This window comes from Elephantulus edwardii, unplaced genomic scaffold (assembly GCF_000299155.1).
Source record: "Elephantulus edwardii isolate Elephantulus edwardi_28Jun2011 unplaced genomic scaffold, EleEdw1.0 scaffold00121, whole genome shotgun sequence".
NCBI lineage: Eukaryota > Metazoa > Chordata > Mammalia > Macroscelidea > Macroscelididae > Elephantulus > Elephantulus edwardii.
In genome coordinates, this window is record NW_006399871.1 from 9,849,774 (window position 1) to 9,869,995 (window position 20,222).

The following is a 20,222-nucleotide window of genomic DNA, read 5'->3' on the forward strand; positions in this document are numbered from 1 at the left end:
GTGAGGTAGAGTTTCGCTCCAAGGCAGAAATGTCACCTAAATACTTCTCCTCTCTAACCCTTTGTGTCATAGGCAAAAAATCCAAGCTGGCATCAAGTCAACGCTCACCTACGGTGCCCTCAGACATGACAGAGTGGAAGTGTGCTCCATCGTGTTTTCAGTGGCTGAGATGGTTCTTTAAAGGAGCTATATATGTATATACACGTACATTCACATATAGCTATCTCTCTCTTCATATTTAATTTTATATTCGTTTGTATACACAATTCGTATACATTGCTGTTTCAATTATATACATTGTTTCACACATTGCTTCATTCACATGGTTTCATACGATCCTTCTCATACAAGACATTTAATAAAACCAGTTACCACTGATCTATCAATGCTCGCTATTATCTTTTCACATCCTCACTGTATCTTTCCTAATTCCTTCATCCCCTCTATCTGCCCACCAAACTCTGTGACCCCGTGATTCCTCCCTGCCCACTCTCTGCCCCTCTGCCCTTCTCCTTCCCCCTTCGGACTTCTATATACATCGTACTACTTATCCTTCTATCCTTGATGTATCTAATTGTCTGCCAGCAAAATGTTCTAGTCTCATCCAAAGTCGTAAGAATTTTAAAATATGAGATCTCGACACTGGCAAATGTGTGCTGAAAATGATGTTTATTGCTGGTGGCGGAATCAATACATTCAGTGCTATGAGAAAGTAACCCAGCACTACTTAAGAAGTGTCACAGTGACAGACACAGTCTTTGAACCTTAAGTTCAACTCAAGTACTTTATTTTTGTAAGAAAATACCCAGAAGTGGATGTATGTATAAGGATGTTCATGAGAGCATGAAGCTGCAAAAATACAAATGGGAACACAAGCTTTAATGTTTAAAATAATGAAAAGGCTTTAATAAAACATGGTACAATATCCTGACAGACTAATAAGCAGAGATTCAAGTAATCTTGGACACCATATCAAAATGTGGATAAGAGCTGATATATTAAAGTAAAAGAGCAGTCAATAAAAAAGTAGGTATTACCATGTTAATCACATGTAAAATGTGAGCTTATACGGATGTTAACAAATAACCCAACCAAGGTGACAAATCTTTCTGTTTGCAGCCAAGTGTACTGACTGTACCACTTCAGGACTGTGGCATCTAATAAGCTCAGGCAGTCGCTGGGTCAGGAATGTAACTGTTTCTTTGTGTATTAGATTTGTAGGAAAGTCAAAGCAGGGGCATTCATTTCAGTGCTTTTCAATATTTTAAAAACTGTGTAAACAGCAAGTGAAAGGGGATAGAAAAAGTCTGCCGTGAGTACAGGTTGGTTCAAATAATTTTGAAGTGAGGAATTAAAAGACAAGTAGGAGCTGTCTGTAAGTTAGATATTACTCTCCTGGGGACTCCATACATGTTACCTGCTGGCATCGTTACTATTGATAGTGATACTGTAACCACTACGTCTTGAGCTTCATTTAAGGGTGGTATCCAGAAGAACAAAATTTAGGCTTAAAGACCCCACCACAAGGGAAGTTCAAAGGTAGGCTTCTCGCCCTATATTGAGACCATATTCACGTGTTGGTCAATGCATCTCATATATGAGCCTCTTCTTTCTGTCAGTGGAGGGCTGCATGTTGTTATGGTGCTGAACAGGCTCAGAGAAGCTTTCAGACTAAGCTAGACTCGGATATAGTTCTGGCTACATCCTCTCAAAAATCAGCCAAAGCAAACTCTATGGATCACAACATCTAAATTCTATGGTGCCTGGGAATACTCTGGGGTGGGAAGTACCACAGAGTACACACAACAAACCAACAGCCCCTTTCCCAACAGAGGGAGACCTCACTAGGTCTTAGTAGACATAGGTTCATTCATTCCGAGTGCGATACCCAATCTGTCCTCTGGAGGTTCCCCTCCACTGCATGGTGCCACTGTTGTAAAACAAGACCCACACAGGGGTTGGAGGGAGACTGAGAAAGATGGGTTAAAGTTATATATACTGCATTGAAACTGATGAGGGAGAGAACTGTTTAAAAAGGACATGTGATTAGGTATTATTGTCATGACAGGGGTCCAGAACGATTGCTGCATAGTGGGGCGGACTTTGGGGGGAGGGATTGTAGAACAATAAAAGAATTTTTTTTTTACTTTTCAAAGAGAAGAATGAATTGAGGGGGTGGGGAGGGCAGGGAGAAAAGTGCAACCATGAATGAATGGAAATTTAAAAAGGTATAAGGAATTTGAAAAAAAAAAAAACTGTTCAAATTTGTATTAGAATTTTGTAAATAAACTAGTGAAAAAATTTTTTAAAGAGAAAAGATAAAAAAAATAAAATCAATAAAAAACTCATTTTCTCATGTCTCATAAACACGATCAACCAGTATCTGTGTAAGACTTTTGCATTCACTGCTAAGGAAACCAAAGAAACAAATCACCAGTTCGAAGAATAGCCATGTCATGTGTCCCAAGCACTTCGGATCCTCCAAAATTCGAGGTCATCTTTCCTAGGCCATCTCACTCCAGAGTGCACTCTGCTGGGTTCTCCTTCCTTCATCTCTCATTATTTCCTCCCTGAGGAATGTCTTTAAAACGTTTGTCCCCTAACTGCTTTCCTGTGTGATTCTGATCCTGGTAATTCTCTCTCTGTGTGTGCTGTATGCATATTTGTGCTTGACACGTAAAAGATGTGACGGTTATCGGTTTAGTTGATTTTCCCCTGGCACTCCCTCTCTGGACCAACTTTTGAGTCCTTTTCTGAGATTGGATAGGAGGATTTAGTCCTATTGAAAATGCAATTTCTAAAAGAAAAAAAAGAAAAAGAAAATGCAAGTTCTAGAAGCAAAGGTGTGGATTTGGACCCAATGCCTACCCTTCCGAGGCTTGTGACTTCAGTTAAGTTACTGTCACTGTGAGCTCAATTTTTGCAACAATAAAGGTTGTGTTATTCAGTCTGGATTACATCGCAACATTGAGAAAATGAAGACTCCACAGGCTGGGCTTCTAAATTTGGTCCCATTTTGTCTCTTATGGTCTTTATAGTTTGGGGCTTTCCCCCTAGGTCTCTGATCAACCTTGAGTTGATTTTCGTGCATGGTGTGAGATAGGCTCCTGTTTCAGCTTTCTCCAGGCAGCAGTCCAGTTTTGCCAGCACCATTTGTTGAAGAGGCTCTCGTTTGATACGTTTTGTTTCCTTGTCGAATACCAGTCAGCCGTAGGTAGGTGGCTTCATTTCTGGGTTCTCCATTATGTTCTATTGGTCCATGTCTCTGCCACTGTTCCAGGACTACGCTGTTTTGTTATTACTGCTGTGTAGTAAGTTGTGAGATCAGAGAGTGCTATGCCTCTCAATTTATTTCTGTTTTACAGAAGTGCTTTGCTTATTATTTGGGGTCTCTTTCTTCTCCAGATAAAACTTGCCTACTGCCTTTTCTATCTCTTTGAAAAATGAATTTGGTACCTGTATTGGGATTGTGTTGAACATGTAGATTGCTTCTAGTAAGATTGTTATTTTTACCATATTGCGTCTTCCTAGTAGGCTGACAAATAAAGCTAAAAATTCACAACCAGGGGAGGATCACACGGATAAATGGATCTTCTAAAGAGTAAGTCCCTGTGTGCATTAAGAACTCTGTCTAACAGCATATAAGGAAAACCTACAGACTGGGAAAGAACATTTGACAATGCCATCTCAGCCAAGGGTCTTACAATGGAAGTTTATATAGAAAATTACAGGACCTCCACAAGGAAAAGACCAAGACCCCAATCACAAGATGGGCAAAAGACATGGAAAGATGTTTCATAGAGGAAGACATTTAGATGGCCAACAGACAAATGAAGAAAAGCTAAAAACCAATGGCAACCAGAGATGCAAATCAAAGCCACAATGAGATATCATCTCATCCCAGTAGTAGTGGTAAAGTTTTGGTAAAGGACAACAAGTAATAATTGTTGGACAGGATGTGGAGAGATTGGAATTCTCATACAGTGCTGGTGGGACTGTAAAATGGTACAAGTCCTCTGGAAGGCAGTTTGTTATTTCATAAAAAAACTGAACACTGAAATTCTGTAAGACTCAGTCATTCTACTACTATGTATAGATATATGACACAAATGGAGATTTGCACACTGATGCCCACAGCAGCATTATTTACAATAGCAAGAAAATGGAAACAGCTCAAATGTCCATCAACAAATGAGTGGATTGAGAAACTGTGATACATTCACAGAATAGAATACTATGCAGCACTAAGAACAAAGATTTCTTCAAATACTATATGTTGTTATATGCTGTCAGGTTGGAACTGACCCATGGCTGACCCTCTGGCGGGTTTTCAGAGGCAGTTAATCACATAGAAGGAGACTGCCCATCCTTCTCCTGCAGAGCAGCTTGTGGTCTTGAACCATGGGCCTTTAGGATTGCAGTGCAGTTTCTTGCCACTAGGCCACCAGAGTCTAAAGAGCATTATGCTGAGTGAAAACACTCAGTTGCATAAGGACATATACTGCACTTGTGCCTTTTTATTCTCAAATAAGGACAAACTGTTCAACTGTTGGCTCCATTTTAAAATAAAGTACATTTCTTATTGATTTCCTCTCTTTCTTTTCTGTGTGAAGGCTCCTTTATGTCAGCATTTTACCAAAAGAGAACACTTACAATTTTATTTCTTTTTCTCCATAATCACAGGACACATTTGTGGCATACTTATATTTTTAGGAGTATTTCTGGTCTTAATCCCATCAAAACACATTAAGCATTGATTTGACGGGTCTATAACCTGTTACCATTGAGTTGATTTCAACTCAAGACGGCTCACCATCATTTTGTCAGAATTGTATGGCAGAAAGGTTTGCTGGAAATACTATATTGTGTTTTCTTTTCTTTTACATTACTTTTTATACTATTTTATTTACAAAATTCGAATACATTGTTTTTCACACCAGATCGTTCCAATTTATCTCACCCCCCCATCAAATTGTGTGACCCCATGATTAATCTCCCCTCGCCGCACATCCTTAGCCCTCTGTTTCCACCCTCCCCTATTTTGTATCCTCATACTCATTCAACAATAATAATAATAATCATTCTACAATGGTTTTAGACAGCATTTGTCTTTATGGGACTGAGTTAGCTCCCTCGGCATAATGTTCTCCAGTCCCTTTCAAGTTGTTATTGTTAAAGTGACTCATAGCGACACTATGTCCAACAGCCCTAAACCCTGCTCTGTCCTGTGCAAATCTCACTGTCTCCAACACACCTACCCCGATTACCCTAATCACTGAATCAATCTGCTTCATAGAGGGTCTTCCTCTCCTGCACCGTCCCTCCATGCTCCCAAACATGGTGTCCCTCTCCAAGGACTGGTTCCTCCTTACAACATGTCCAAAGTATGTCAGATGAAGCCTCAGAATCAGGTAATAGATGGTATACCTCTCAAGTTAGGTAATAATTTTCTCCACTGTGTTTTTAATGGTTAACTTTGGTAAGGAGTTGAACTGCCAACCTGAGACAAGTGGCTTGAATCCACCCATGGCACTAAGATGGGCAATCTCCTCCAGTGTGATTTACAGCCTATGAAAACCCACTGGAGGGTCAGCTATGAGGAAGTTCTGATTCTAGGGCAATGAACACTATCCCAATGTTTGGGAAGGACAGCACCATTCTTTTTTCTAAGCAGATTCTAACCTCCAACTTTTTTTGTTAAATGTTTTGTGTGGAATGACCGATATACTATTAATTACATGCTAAAAAGAAGTGATGTCCAATGACCTCAAGACTGAGCTAAAAAAATATTGAAGACTAGAATTCAGAGTGGTTAAGTGAGTTTCCCTACCATGTTGATAAGAAATGTTGATGTAACATGACTAGATTGATGACTGCTACAAGAAAATGAAGCCAAATATCCCAGGATTTCTTCAGCCCCCTCAATATTGCAAGGCCACAAAGTGTGATTACCCAGAGGCCTCATGGGTCCACAGGTCTGCAGGCAAACTATGAGTGGTGCAACTGAACTGTACAATGTTTATCAGCTCAAAACATGCATGGGACAGGCACTGAAGGCTGCCACCAGATCCATTTCCCTCTCCATCCTAGTTAACAGTCCTGATTATATTCATGGAAGAAAGGTGTTAACAGAGTGATGGGACATGACTGGTCTAAGCCAGGGGGTGCCAAACTGTTTCCGTAAAGGACCTCCCACCCGTTCCTGGGCATCCAGGTGATTTTGACTCTTATGCGCTAAACAGAATTTCACAAAAGGGTTTCCAAGACTCTTACCTTTTTTCTTTTTTTAAAATTTATTATTAATATCAATGAAAATTTACAGACTGGATTTCCATTCATCCATTGTTGCATTTTTCACCCCTCCCAATCTTCCCCCCACCCCACACTACCCTCTTGGAAAAGTAAAAGAAAAATTCTTTCATTGTTTTACAATCCCTCCCCCCAGGTCCACTCCACTATGCAGCCTTCGCTCTGGACTCCTGTCATGACAAAAATACCTAATTACATATCACTTTTAAACAGTTTTCTCCCTCATCTATTTCAATGCAGTATACATTATTGAACCCATCTTTCTCAGTCTACCCCCCAACCTCAATGTCAGTCCTAGTTTACAACAGTGGCACCATGCAGTATTTGTCCTTTTGTGACTGAGATACTTCACTCAGCATAATGTCCTCCAGGCTCACCCATTTTGAATAATATTGCATGAGTTCCTTGTTTTTCAATGCAGCATAGTATTCCATTGTGTGACTATACCATAGCTTCTCTAGCCATTCATTTTTTGGTGGGCACTTAGGTTGTTTCCAACTCCTTGCTACTGTGAACAAAGCCGCGATAAACATGGGTGTGCATGTATCTGCTTGGGTGGCAGTTATGGTCTCTTTGGGGTATATTCCCAGTAGTGGAATTGCTGGGTCAAATGGCATCTCTATTTGCAAATTTTTGAGAAAATGCCATACCGCCTTCCACAGTGGTTGCACCATTTTACATTTCCACCAACAGTGAATAAGGGTTCCAGTATCTCCACAACCTCGCCAGCATTTGTTGCTTGTGACTCTTATCATTTTTAGAAAAATATTTTTAAATTGTGATTTGAGTTCATGTTTACAAGGCATACTACAGGCTTTTTCCCCTCCGATCTTCATGTACATCTATTTCACAACAACAATTACACAATACACACAACACCTGCTCATCCCACACTGTCTTCCTCTTCTCTCTTCTCAACAAGGGTTCACCATCAATCAATCAACGTTCTATTCTCCCCATCCTCTCCCTGGTAATCACATCACATTGATTCCCTCTGTCTGTAAACCTTTCCCTAGTCTTTTACAACAGTGGTCAGTGTTCTACTTATGGAAGTCAACAGCTTTCTCTTTCTCACACAGAATAGCTAGTGGGTTCAAACTGTCGATCTTTTGATTAGCCGCTTCTCACTTAACCACTGTGCAACCAGGACACCTTCATGCTTTATCTCAAACCCACGGTGGTCTAGTTGGGTTCCGACTTAACAGCAACACTCCATCAGGATTACAAGACTGACTCGTGATGGGAGGAGACGGTCCAGCTTCTTCCCGTCAGTGGCTGGTGAGAAGATCCGAACCATCAGGGTTAACTGGCCTTTGAGTGAGCAGTGCAACTTGCTGTGAGCTATACCAAATTGACATGAAAAAAAAATTCCTGGGTAAAGTGTTTGGATGTGTCAAAAAGTCCACGACAAATGCTGCTGCTGCTGTTATATACCATCGAGTGGGAATCGACCCATACCTGACCCTGCAGAAGGTTTCCAGAGGTAGTAAATCTCACGGGAGGAGATGACCCATCCTTTTCCCTCAGAGACAGAACCTCCTACTGAGATTATACATTTCTCCAGATATCTTTAACCTGCAAAGGTTAACATTTAATCTGTAGTAAACAACTGTCAAGAAGAAGATATGTTTTTATGGGCTATTACAACATGTTGAAACGACTCTGAAACATGTGATGGGGTTAATGCCAAAAGGATGTTGTTATTAGGTGCCATCAAGCTAGAACATCAGCATGCCCGCAGCTGACCACCCAGTGGGTTTTCAGAGGTGGTGACCTGCACAGGAGGAGACCGCCCACGTTTCCACCGCAGAGCAGCTGGTGGATTTGAACCACATGCCTTTGCGTTGATAGCACATCTCCTCACCACGGCTACTCTGAACGTGTCCAATCTCCTCTGATCTTGGAAGCTGAGCAGAGCCAGACCAAAAGGACAGTGTGTTATTTTATGACTTAATGGTAGTGGACTCCGTAGAGAGTTACCCAAAGTCTGCACTTTTCTGGCAGACTGCACCTAGCAGTGGCTCTGAGGGAGAAGGATGGACAGTCTCCTCGCCCATGATTCACGATGTTGGAGACCTGATGGAGGGTCACTATGAGTCAGAAGTGAATTGACAGCAGTTAAGTCGGAGTCTCGAGTTGTGAATAACACCAAGTTGTAAATAATCAGGCAGAAAGGAAGGATATTAAATCACAGGGGAGAAGAAATGAAACTTCAATTTCAAACACCTTATGCATAATGAGTTGCTGTTTTGATTCCAGTTCTGTGGATAATTTTCCCCTTTATTTCCTGAAAACAATCTCCTAAATTGGCCCGTAATAAAGGTAACAGTACAAAATGACAGCAATCAGAGAGAACAATTTTTATAATGAAGCAAAGTTAGAAGCCAATTCATTCCCAAGAAAAGTAGGAATGTCATTCTTGAATCAAATCTATCCCAAATGACAGGGCAGACGTATGGGATGGGTCCAATCTGTGAAATTTTGTTTCCCGTCCAAGGCTTTGACTCGGAACTTCTTTATGTCCTTAGGTACCAAGAATGTATGTAGCTACATAACAAACTGTCAAAAAGATAAACTGATACACAGTTTATAAAAATGACAAAGTTAATGATTCTATAGGCTTATGTGAGGGAGCTCTGGTGGCCTCGTGCTAAGAAGTTGCACTGCAATCCCAAAGGCATGTGGTTCGAATTCACCACTTGCTCTGCAGACAAAGGATGGGCAATCTCCTCCTGCGTGATTTACTGCCTCTGAAAACCCACTAGAGGGTCAGGTGTGGATTGGTTACAGTTTAAGAGCACACAATAACATCAACAACAACAGTCTTCTGTTTGGTATATTGTTATATACTGCTGAGTGGATTCCCATTCACAGCAATCCTACACACAACTGACTGAAACCTTGAGACGCCCTGTGCCACAATCTCCTCTGTGCTCAAGTTCATTGCTGCAGACGCTGGGTCGCTCTGTCTACATCTGAAGGTCTTCCTCTCCTTCGTTGACTCTACTTTTCCAAGCATGACGTTCTTTTTCAAGGACTAGCCTCTCCTGCTAATGTGTCCCAAGTAGGTGAGACGAAGCCTCAGCGTTATGACCTCTAAGGAGAACCCAGCTTGTACTCCTTCAAGGTAAGCTTTGCTTACACTTTCAGCAATCCACGTATAGCCAACACGCTTCACCAACACCACAATTCAAAGGCATCAATTCCTCAGTCCTGCTTACTCATTGTCTTAACTTTCACAAGCACTGGAAGCAACTGGGAGTTCTAACGTTACAGCACTTCCGAAATACGCAATCCATCATTTAGTCTATAATAAATTCATCTGGTGCCTGTTTGTCTTGCAAGGTTAAAAACATTGAACTAACGCTGACAAGATAAAGACACATTAATGCATAATACACAACGCAAAAGATCATAAAGATAGCTAAGACTGATACACAGTAATTTTCATTTAAAATGATCAAAACGCTTTTATTGAACTAATCAACAGGACACTAGGACATAGAGAATCATTTCCTGCAGTGAGAAAAATGAGAGGAAAAAGAATGCTGAAGATATAAACCACTGTCATTTTTACAGTGACTCTGAATGATTTTGAGTCCTCTGCCAATGAACTCCACGTTTCTAATCTGAGTCACCCATTTAGAACCACAGCCCGGATGGATCCTGATTCGTGCTCTGGTCATTTCTCTCTAAAAATATTTGTTCATTTTGTTCTATCATTAGCTTCTTTTTTTTTTTAACAAAATGATTCACAGTGATATTTTCATCATCGTAATTATTGATGACACTCATAAAATCTCAAAACAAAAACATGTCTATGTAAATGGCAGCTAGAAATGAATCCAATGTCACAAAACCAGAATTAATTTGCATAAGCAATGGAAAAGTACAGGCTGAAAGGAGGTCTAGTTGCCTAGTGTTAAGAAGCTGCACTACAATCCCAGAAGCACACGGTTCAAATCCACCAGGTGCTTTGTCAGAGAAGATGTACATGGCAGCTGGAAATGAAACCAATTTCACAGAAATGGGAGTAATTTGCTCTTAGTGAACTAACTCAGTCTCATAAGGACAAGCATTGCATGAGACAATTATTGTAGAAATAGATAACTAATAAACATGTATCAGGATCTGAGGTGGGAAGGGTGGGATCAGAGGGGTGAGGATGGGCGGGGTTGAGGTACTCATAGGGTCACACAATTTGGTGGGTAGAGGGAGGAGAAGGCAAAGGAAATGGGAAAGAGCGGGGATCTGGAAAGACAGAGTAAAGGAGGGCACAGTGAAATGGTGATTAATTTTATTAAACATAATGAATGGGAATGATTGGATGAAACTTAATGTGAAGGAAGAATAGCGTGAAACACAGTGTATAAGAGCTTTGTAAGCAAACCAATATAAAATAAAAACTTAATAAAAAAGAAGAAAAATGGGACGTATTTGCATCAAAGGAGAAATAGATGATGAGCAGTTGGGAGTAAAATATGGGTTTGAAAGAATGTTCAGAAGTGTGGTTACGAACTGCTTAAAAGGGATATGTGATTAAATATTATTGTCATGACAGGAGTCCAGAGCGAAGGCTGCACAGTGGAGTGGACCTGGGGGCAGGGATTGTATAACAATGAAAGAATTTTTCTTTTCCTTTTCAAAGAGAAGAGTATACTGGGTTGGGAGGGGTGGGCAGGGAGAAAAGTGCATCAATGAATGAATGGAAATCCAAAGTCTGTAAATTTTCATTAAAATGAACAATAATAAACATGTTTAAAAATGTGGTCATGAGCATTAAGGGTAAGTGGAATGAAGGTTTAAAGTATCAGTCCAGTTAACAAATGTTATGTCCTAATGTCAATTTTCTGGTACTGACTCTGTTCAGGGTTATTTAAAATGTCACCACTGGGAGAAGCTGGGAGAATGAATACACAAGATAATTGTGTTTTTGAAATGTCTATAAATCTATAATGATGTAAAAATTAAAAGCTTAATGAAAAACAAAACAAAACAATGGTCATGTAACTTTGCAGAACTGCTACCAACCACTTTGCTGAGACCCACCAAGAGTGCTCTTAGTGGAAGCTGGCACCTATTATAAATGTTATAGGAGCACACTTGGCTTAATACAAAGACATTGGAAGAATTCTGCAAAGGCCAGCATCTGAGGTAATTGCCCAAGACAGGGGATGGTGTGCTATTTCAGATCAAAGGACAGCTAAAAAGCAGATGGACAGAGGACTTGAGGACAGAGGACTTGAGAACAAATGGCTCCAGTCTGGCCCCACCCCAGTCCTGCACTCTACCACCTACCAGCACAAAGGCTCTGCTGAGCATCTAAACAACGCTTAAGAATGGCTTTTTCGTTTTAAATTAATTTTAATGAAAGTACAGAGACTTAGGGTTTCCAGTCATTCATTGTTGCACTTTTCTCCCTGCCCCCATAGCCCACCCCCAGTTCTCTCTTCTTGAAAAGTAAAAGGAAAACTTTCATTGTTATGCAATCCCTCTCCCCAAGTCCAGTGCACTGTGCAGCCTTCATTCTGGACTCCTGCCATGACAATAATACCCAATCCTATGTCCCTTTTAAACAGTTCTCTCCCAAAGGAGGGGAGGAGTGATGTATACTGCCATCATTTCTTTTTCTGACACATAAAAAAGCTGGGCAAGTTTTAAGAGTTGTTACTTATCTGAAATTTTCTGTACCACATTCCAGTCAAAACATGCCTTAAAATATATCATGTGTTGAAGGATTATACAGCTTGTAACTGTATCAATACAATAAACTCTTCTGAGATATCCTTTAAAAAAATGGGATCAAAGTACAATTGGAGACCCCCACCAGCTGCAGGCCATCTGTCCGAAGATCTTTGATCCCGATACAGTCTTCTATCAAAGTGAGCCTCAGAGAACTTCCAGGATACACACTCCTGCCTGGACAGAGAGCTGGTAACTGGCTTAAATAATGGGGGGGGGAAAGGCATGAGCCCCGCTTCTCCATCCTTTCTGATTTGAGATGGTGATAGTTCTCAGACCTCTGGAGATACCTCCAGAAAACATCATCTGAGATCAAAACCATCACATATCAGCTTCTCCCTAGCATCCCTTCATTTCCAACTCTGATTAAGCAAGCTTGGAGATGCTCTGTCTGCATAAGAAACATAGTGGACACCTCAGTGACCCTCCCCTTTCTTGAGAATCAGGACTCTTCCGGGAATGGCCCTGTATTTTGTGATATTTTTGCTTCTGAGACTCAGGTGGCTGTCACCTCACGATGATATGGAAACGACACAAAATTGGATTAAATGGGATTACTTAAGCCTCAGTGAGTTGCTAGAAATGTGAAATGGAAATTTAAAGCACAGCCTTAGCTGCCGTTTCCTGCTTCCTTTTTTACAACAAGGGGCTCCATATCTGACAAAAAGTTATTAGACACATTTCCTTGAGATAATCTTTTAAATAGAAAGAGCAGAATTGGACCTGGCTCTGCTGGCGGAGGTCTTCCATCTTCAGGTGATGAAGCTTGGAAGTAAATGACTGAGTCACTTCACATTTTGTTCCTGTTTAATGACTGAAATGTGTCATTTATTGGTTAACTGGTAACAGGGACCCCTGTTATACCCTACATACCACACACACACACACACACACACACACACACACACACACACACACATGCACACACACCCCCTCTTCAATGTAGGTGCAGGGTCAAGATGTAAACATGAAGATATTTATACCCATTATATATTTAATAAATTTGGATCTTTTTCTGACCCAGTGAGAAGAGGAAAAGAAAAACGTAAGAACCAACAGCTCTTTCCATTTCTGAATACAAATGAAGGCAGTCAAAGAAGTACAATGGGGGGAAAACAGTGTATGTCAAGTAGGCTTAGGAATTGTAATTATTTCCAAGTTCCTTGAGGATCAGATTCAAATTTTCTTCTCTAACAAATCCAACTCTACTTGCCAGAATCCCACTGGCAATCCATACACTTGGGGAGTGCTGTCTGCTTTGCTCACGCCATACTTCCTCCCAGGGTGCCCTGCAATCCCTCCTCTCCAAAACCCAAATTCTTTCTGTGGCACCTTCCACTTCCGTAAAGCTTCTTGTCACCACGTCAACATTCCCTGGACCATTTCCCCTTTAAAATTCGTAAAAGGCTCAGCTGTATCACACATCGGGCTGACGGTGGAGTCTGCTCTGAGATCAAACCCCTAAAAGTCTTTCCCCAAACAGAAAATGATGCACTGCATTGAGAGAAAAAAATCTACTGTTAAGGACTTCTCCAAAGTGCTACAGACCAAAGATGTCACTTTAAAGACTTAAGGTGTGTCTGATCCAAGCCATAGGCTTTTTGATTATTTGCTAGGTATGTGAATGCTGGACAATGAATAAAGATGACAAAAGAACTGATGCTTTTGAATTGTGTTAGGGAAGAGTAGGGAACAGTCCACAAACTGCCAGGGGAACAAACAAGTCTGTCTTGGAGGAAAAGCAACCAGAGTGTTCCTTGGAGGCAAAGACGGTGAAATTATGTCTCACATATTTTGAGCATGTGTCACGAAGAGGCCACTCAAACCTTAGAAAAGAATATCAAGTTGGGGAAGTGGAGGGTCAGAGACAGAGAGGAAGACCCTTAACAAGATGAAATGACATAGTGACTGGAACAAAGGGCCTGAGTAGCTCAGAGACGATGAAGACGGTGCAGCAGAGGGAAGGGTTCAGATCTGCTGTTCACTATGAGTTGGCGCTGACTCCGTGGCACCTAACAACAACAACCACAACCACCACAACAACCACAACCACAATAACAACCACCACCACCACCAGTTTCTCAGATAACCCACAAAGACATGTATGCTCTACCTGCCAAGCTTGAGATCGAGTGATAGATCTGGGGTTAAAGAAAACAGTGCTCCTGTCCTTGAGGTCCTGACCACGGGTTTATAATAAATTTCAGTGCACCCCAGTGGACATCCTGACAGATGGGTTAGGGCTGGGTCAAGAGCTGCCCAAGTTGCCAGGACAAAAATATAATATTTCGCCACATCGTCCTCATCTACTCTTTATTGTTGCCCCCCACCCCCAGCATTCTAATTCTCTCTCACACAAGTAAACACTTTTCACTGGGTTCCACCCTCACCTTCATAATGTACCCACCATCCTGGTCATTCCAGTATCTATGCCCACTGTTCACAGCTTTAGTCTGCTTGGCTCCACAGTCAACACTCTTGGTACCAGCAGCCAGGAAATGAAAAGACATATTGCCATGGGAAAGTTGGCTGTTAGGGACCTCTCCAAAGTACTGAAGAACAATGGTGTCACTATGGAGACTAAGGTGTGCCTGATATAGGCCACTGTCTGTAGAATCAGCTGTTATGCATTAGAGAGTTGGACAATGACTAGGGAGTCTAGAAGGAGAATTGATGTCTTTGAGTTGTGGTGCTGGAGAAGAGTATTGAATGTACCGTGGACTGCTAAGAAAACCAACAGGTTCATCCAGGAGAAGGTTAAATCAGGCTGTTCTTTGGAGGCAAGGATTCTGAGGTTTCATCTGACATACTTTGGACATGGTGTAAGGAGGGACCGGTCCTTGAGAGGGACATCATGCTTGGGAGAGTGGAAGGACAGCGCAGGAGGGAAGACCCTCTATGACGTGGTTTGATTCCGTGACTGGGGTAATGGCGGTGGGTGTGTTGGAGGCAGTGCGACTGGCACAGGACAGAGCAGGGTTTAGGGCTGTTGTACACAGGGTCACTATGAGTCGTAAGCAACTCAATGGCACATAACAACAACACAACAATGTCCACTGGACTTTCAGGTCTTGGATTTCCTCCTCTATTCTGGGCTTCCAACTCCCATGGTTACCCCTCTATTGGTCCACTTTTGAAATTCCCAATTTAGACACCATTTTCCTGACACAAAGGTTTTCTTCCAATTTGCTTCAACAAGTAGCCCCACTGTTGAACTCTTTACCTCACAACCTAAAGCTTACTCAGCCCTCTGTTTTCTTTCACTTGTAACCCGTTTGTCTTTACCTCTTCTAGAATCTAGGATACACTATTTTGATCCCTGCATTTTAAGTGTCCTAACCTCCACATCACACCACCACGCATCTGTCAGCTTGCCATCCTGTGGTGGCTGCGTGTTGGTACCAGGCTGGAAGCACCCAGTCTCAGCTATACTCAGCTATACTGCTCAGCTCTCGGGAGTGGCGAGACATCTGAGTCATCACGATGCTGGTACCAGTGAAAATGTAATTATTCCAAGTGACAAATATCAGACTCCAGTTTATTAACTCAACAATTTTCAAACATTCAATGTATTCATAAACAAAGAAATGACCCATCAGCTGCTTTGGGAAAATGTTGATACGATTTCTGTGCATCTCCAAATGGTCTAGCAAACAGTCTTCAAGTTCACATGGAATCTTTAAATTCCTTTTCACATAATTAACTATTTTAACTTCTTTTTACCTTTCACAATACTGTTTTTTACTTATTTGCCACAAAACTTTTTGCCAGTCCCCTTAGATAGAGCTGGGGACTCTTTCCTCAGTTAAAGGATGAATTAGTTAGGGGCCGTATCCCCAGGACCAGCCTTCATATATACCCTTAAGCATCTGAGTCCTAAGTAATCTGCCCAATCCACCATCATTTCTCCACACCCAGCATTATTTCTAAGATTTCAACATTGTTTGTGGAATGAATGAACGAGCCTTGAGGAGAAATGTGGAAAGGAGAGAGTCAGCATGTATGGAATAAATACTACTTTCAATTCCAAGACTGTCCACACCTCTCCTTCCCACTGGTACCCAGGTAGTCTCTTGTTGCCCCCTCTCTCACTGCATGAGCAGGTCAGTATGTGGCCCATGTCTCATGTCCACAACCTCTTTCCTGCAGGTCACACCCTGTGCTCCAGTCAACCCATCACAGCCCATCCTATCTGATGGTAGAAAGTGGTGGGCGCCTCCAGCTGCAGCCTCCTAGGAACACTCACCTGGCCTGCTGGCAGACACAGCAGATCCACACCTTGTCCTGCTTCTGGAAGGAGCAGCAGCTCTTACAGACGTTGAACTTGCAGTCCCCACAGCGGCGCTTGGAGTTGATGAGGAAGGTGAAGGGCGAGCAGCAGCGCATGCAGCAGTGCTCCACGAACTTCTGGTGCTTGGAGAGGATGCTACACTTGCTGCCTTCCTCGTCCAGCTTCTGCTTCATCTCACTGGTGTTGCAGGGGCGAGGAGAAGAGAAAAGCACAGCAAGTCAGAGCTCATTTGTCCAGCCAGTGACCACCCTGTCTCTCCCGGAGGCCAAGAACCCTTGGAGTTCCTTGTCACAAGCACACTCTGGGGCCACAATGGCTTGACACAACATCCAGAGAGGAACAGGGATGGTGGACCAGCTCTGTGTACTTCCAAAACCCTTATGCTCTACAAGAAAGCATGACAAACCTTTTAATAGCTCAGAAGCCAGCCAGAGATACAAATTATTATAGAACTAAGCACATCCTTGGAAAAGAAAGCCCTTAATTTAGTTAATGCCTTTTAAAAAGGAGCAGATAGCAATTATGTGACAACATTAATCTGCAGAACATGTTTGCAGGGAATATGAGCAATAGTATCCTGCAGAGGTAGAGATGTCACCTGCGAGGCGGGAGTACTACCCAGCAGTTTCTTAGAAGCATCAATTTCCAGTGCCAGCTGTGAGATCGTCCAGCAAGTTAAAACTAATACATTTGTATCTGTGCTTCCATGGGTCAAGGCAGGCTAGGTGATCTTGCTCTATTTGAGCGCAGAAACAGAAGAAACTGGAGAAGAGCTACTTTGAGCACATCCAAGACCAATTTTCATCAAAGGAAACAAAGAAGACGGAGCCGTAATTCCTGCGTCGTGCCAACATGTGTTAAGTAAAAGACTGATGTGTTTGCCTTGTTCTTTTTGCGCTGATATTACAGTAAGAGCATCTAAAAGATGGGTGTCCTATGCTTGGTCTGGGACACAATTTCAGTGTCTTCCACAAGTGCCACTTCCCACAGATACACCACTGTTGGCCTGGCCCTATTTGACATCCCTGGAGACTAATGCATTCTGAGGATTTTGTAAGTTTTCAAGTAAATTTGAGTCAATGCAGATTCGATGGGTGATCAGGCAGGTCCGAGGGACTGGAGACGGAGGATAAAGCGTACGGGCAGCATCGGCCCTTTGTCCCCGCAGCTTCTACGGAATATCCTGGTCGCACAGTCATCCATCCACAGGAGCACAGAACGTCAAGTGCCACACACCTGTCTCCACTCACACTCTCTCACTCAGCCGCCAAGTGGTTTGTTTGTTTGTTTGTGTGTATGTTTTAGCCCCCTTATCCCATCACAACGTTTGTTGGTGGACTGGCTGTCAAGTTGGTTTTGACTCCTTAGCTGGCCCTCCATGGGATTCTGACCCTGCCCAGCTGCCTCCCTCAGAGCAGCTGGTGGATTCGAACTGCCGGAGACTTCTGGTCTTTGGGTGGAAAGTTCAACTCAGTGCAGACTATGCCACCAGAACTCCCTACTCTGTCCTTCGTCTGAAGGAGGAGAGGGGTAAGGTATAACCTGAAAGAGACCCAGAGCCTGGGAAAGAACGGACTAGAAGTAATAGTTTACTCTGAAAGCCGTGCTGCAATCCCAAAGGTACACGGTTCGAATCCACCAGCTGCTCTGTGGGAGAAAGATGGGCAATTTCCTCCTGTGTGATTGATTAACTGCCTCTGAAAACCCACTGGAGGGTTAACTGTGAGTCAGTTCCAACTCAACAGCAACAACAACAACAACAACAACAACACAACTTTCAATTAGACTCATTACTCTTCTTCATTTTCTCCCAATAAACAACAACAATAACAAAGCCCAGAGTCACAGAAACATGATTTCTTTTTCCATTTTGATACTGTGCAATTCACCCTGGCTCCATCCATGATGGACTGATTCAGTGACTGGGGTAATCGGGATGGGAGTGTCAGAGACAGTGCGATTGGCACAGGACAGAGCAGGGTTTAGGACTGTTGTACATAGGGTCGATAAGAGTCGCAAATGACTCGACGGCACATAACAACAACAACCGTCCATGATGTAGACTGTTGAGTTTAAGTCAAGTGCTTAGCTGTGTGGGCCCCTCAGAAATTACAAACTCAAAGAACTGTTTCTCTGCGGATGGCATATAGCTAGTCTCTTTATCCCCAGTAATCCCCTTTTCCCTCTTAATATCTATTTGTCTGATGGTTATAACCTATACTAAGACTTTTGGATTATCACTATGACCTTTTACACCATCAATTTTGATATCTGCATCACTTCTTCAGATATAATTTACGTTAAGATTACTGATGTATTTGGATTTATTACCACTAGTAGCTTGCCTCTGGAAACCCTGTGAACCTGGAGAGAGGATGAGAGACACCCAAGCGTTGAGGACTCTCCTTCATAGGGTCGCTATGAGTCGCCTGCGACTCGACAGCTCTTAACGACAACATAACAACATGTTCTTTCATATCATTAACTTGGCTCTTTGTTTCTTTGAGAAGAAGCTGTGCTGCAATCCCAAAGGCACACGGTGCAAATCCACCAGCTATATGGACGGGCGGTCTCCTCCTGCGTGATTACCGCCTCTGAAAACCCACTGGAGGGTCAACTTTGAGTCAGTTCCAACTCAATGGCAACAACAACAACACAACTTTCAATTAGACTCATTAATCTTCTTCATTTCCCCCCATCATGCTGTGGCATTTCATTCTTTTCCACTTTTTTAGACGGTAGCCATAAAATATTAACATGCAGACTTTAGATTAAGGCCTAAAGTTAACAATTTTCCTCTCATCAACATCACCACAGGAGTTTTGTTTCCCTCCGTGCAGTTTACTTTGTTGTTCTTTGCTGTTACTGATAGTGTTTTAACTCAGCTTTGATATTCAGCTGCAAATGTGATTCTCACTCTTGTTTATTGGAGTTCTGTTCACACTATACGATGCAGCCCAGGACGTGCTCAAGAGAAACACCTTGAAAACAGGGAACTGAGTTAATGTCTTCTAACGGTCCATGTCTCTCGACTGTCTATTCAGCTATGGATTACAGAGGTCCTGCACGACAAAGCTTTCAATGTTTGGGTTTCGTCCAGAAATCATATTTTTTTAAATTGGCAGAAAGATGAGTCCTATAAGAAGCTCACTCAGTCACTACCAGAAGCGGAATGCCTTTGTTATTTTTGGAGTAGACGCTTTTATAGATTTAGCAATATTTTGCTCATCATTGCTGCCTGCATCTGATTTCCCCTCGTATGTTAAATTTCTTTTTTGCTGAAGCTCAGTGGTAATTCTGCCACTGAGATGAACTCTGGTAGTCTTCCTTTGTTGAAAACGTCTCTTTTATTCTACACACGAGGGCATCACAAATCAGAATTGATTCCATGACAAGTAACCACGACCACAAGAAGATCTGAATGACAGCTTAGGCTGCTACAGAATTCTAAGCTGACACTTCTTTCCTGAAAATATTGTCTTGAAAAGCCCATCCATTTTTTTTTCTTAGCGTCTTATGCATGGAAAGTTTGCTGTCAGTTTATATCAGTTTAATTGCTCATTTCTAGGGAATCTAACTTTTCTCCCTTGTTACTTAGGAAAAAACCACCAAAACCCCCGCCCCAATCAGCTTTCTTGAGACAATATCCATAAAGCACACAAGCTATCCATTTCAAGTGCACAATTCAGAGGTAGCTGGGATTCAGAAAGACATGTGCAAACATCACCACAGTAAATTTTCTAATACTGTCATCATTTCAGTGCTTTTGGTATATTAAAGGACGGGTGTAATGTAATCATCACCACCATCTCAAAAACAGAAGAAAGAAAATATATCATTTAGTGTTCCCACCCTGACTTTATCCTCATTATTTTTCCCT

General features: G+C 42.1%; 1 protein-coding gene across 1 annotated transcript in view; it reads right to left on the minus strand.

Moving 5' to 3' along the window:
- Positions 1 to 20,222, minus strand: part of MYRIP (myosin VIIA and Rab interacting protein) — a 295,832-nt gene that overhangs the window by 197,259 nt on the left and 78,351 nt on the right. The window contains exon 2 of the mRNA XM_006893071.1: positions 16,298 to 16,519. Within this exon, the coding sequence (XP_006893133.1) occupies positions 16,298 to 16,519 (222 nt within the window). The remainder of the gene's footprint in view (positions 1 to 16,297; positions 16,520 to 20,222) is intronic.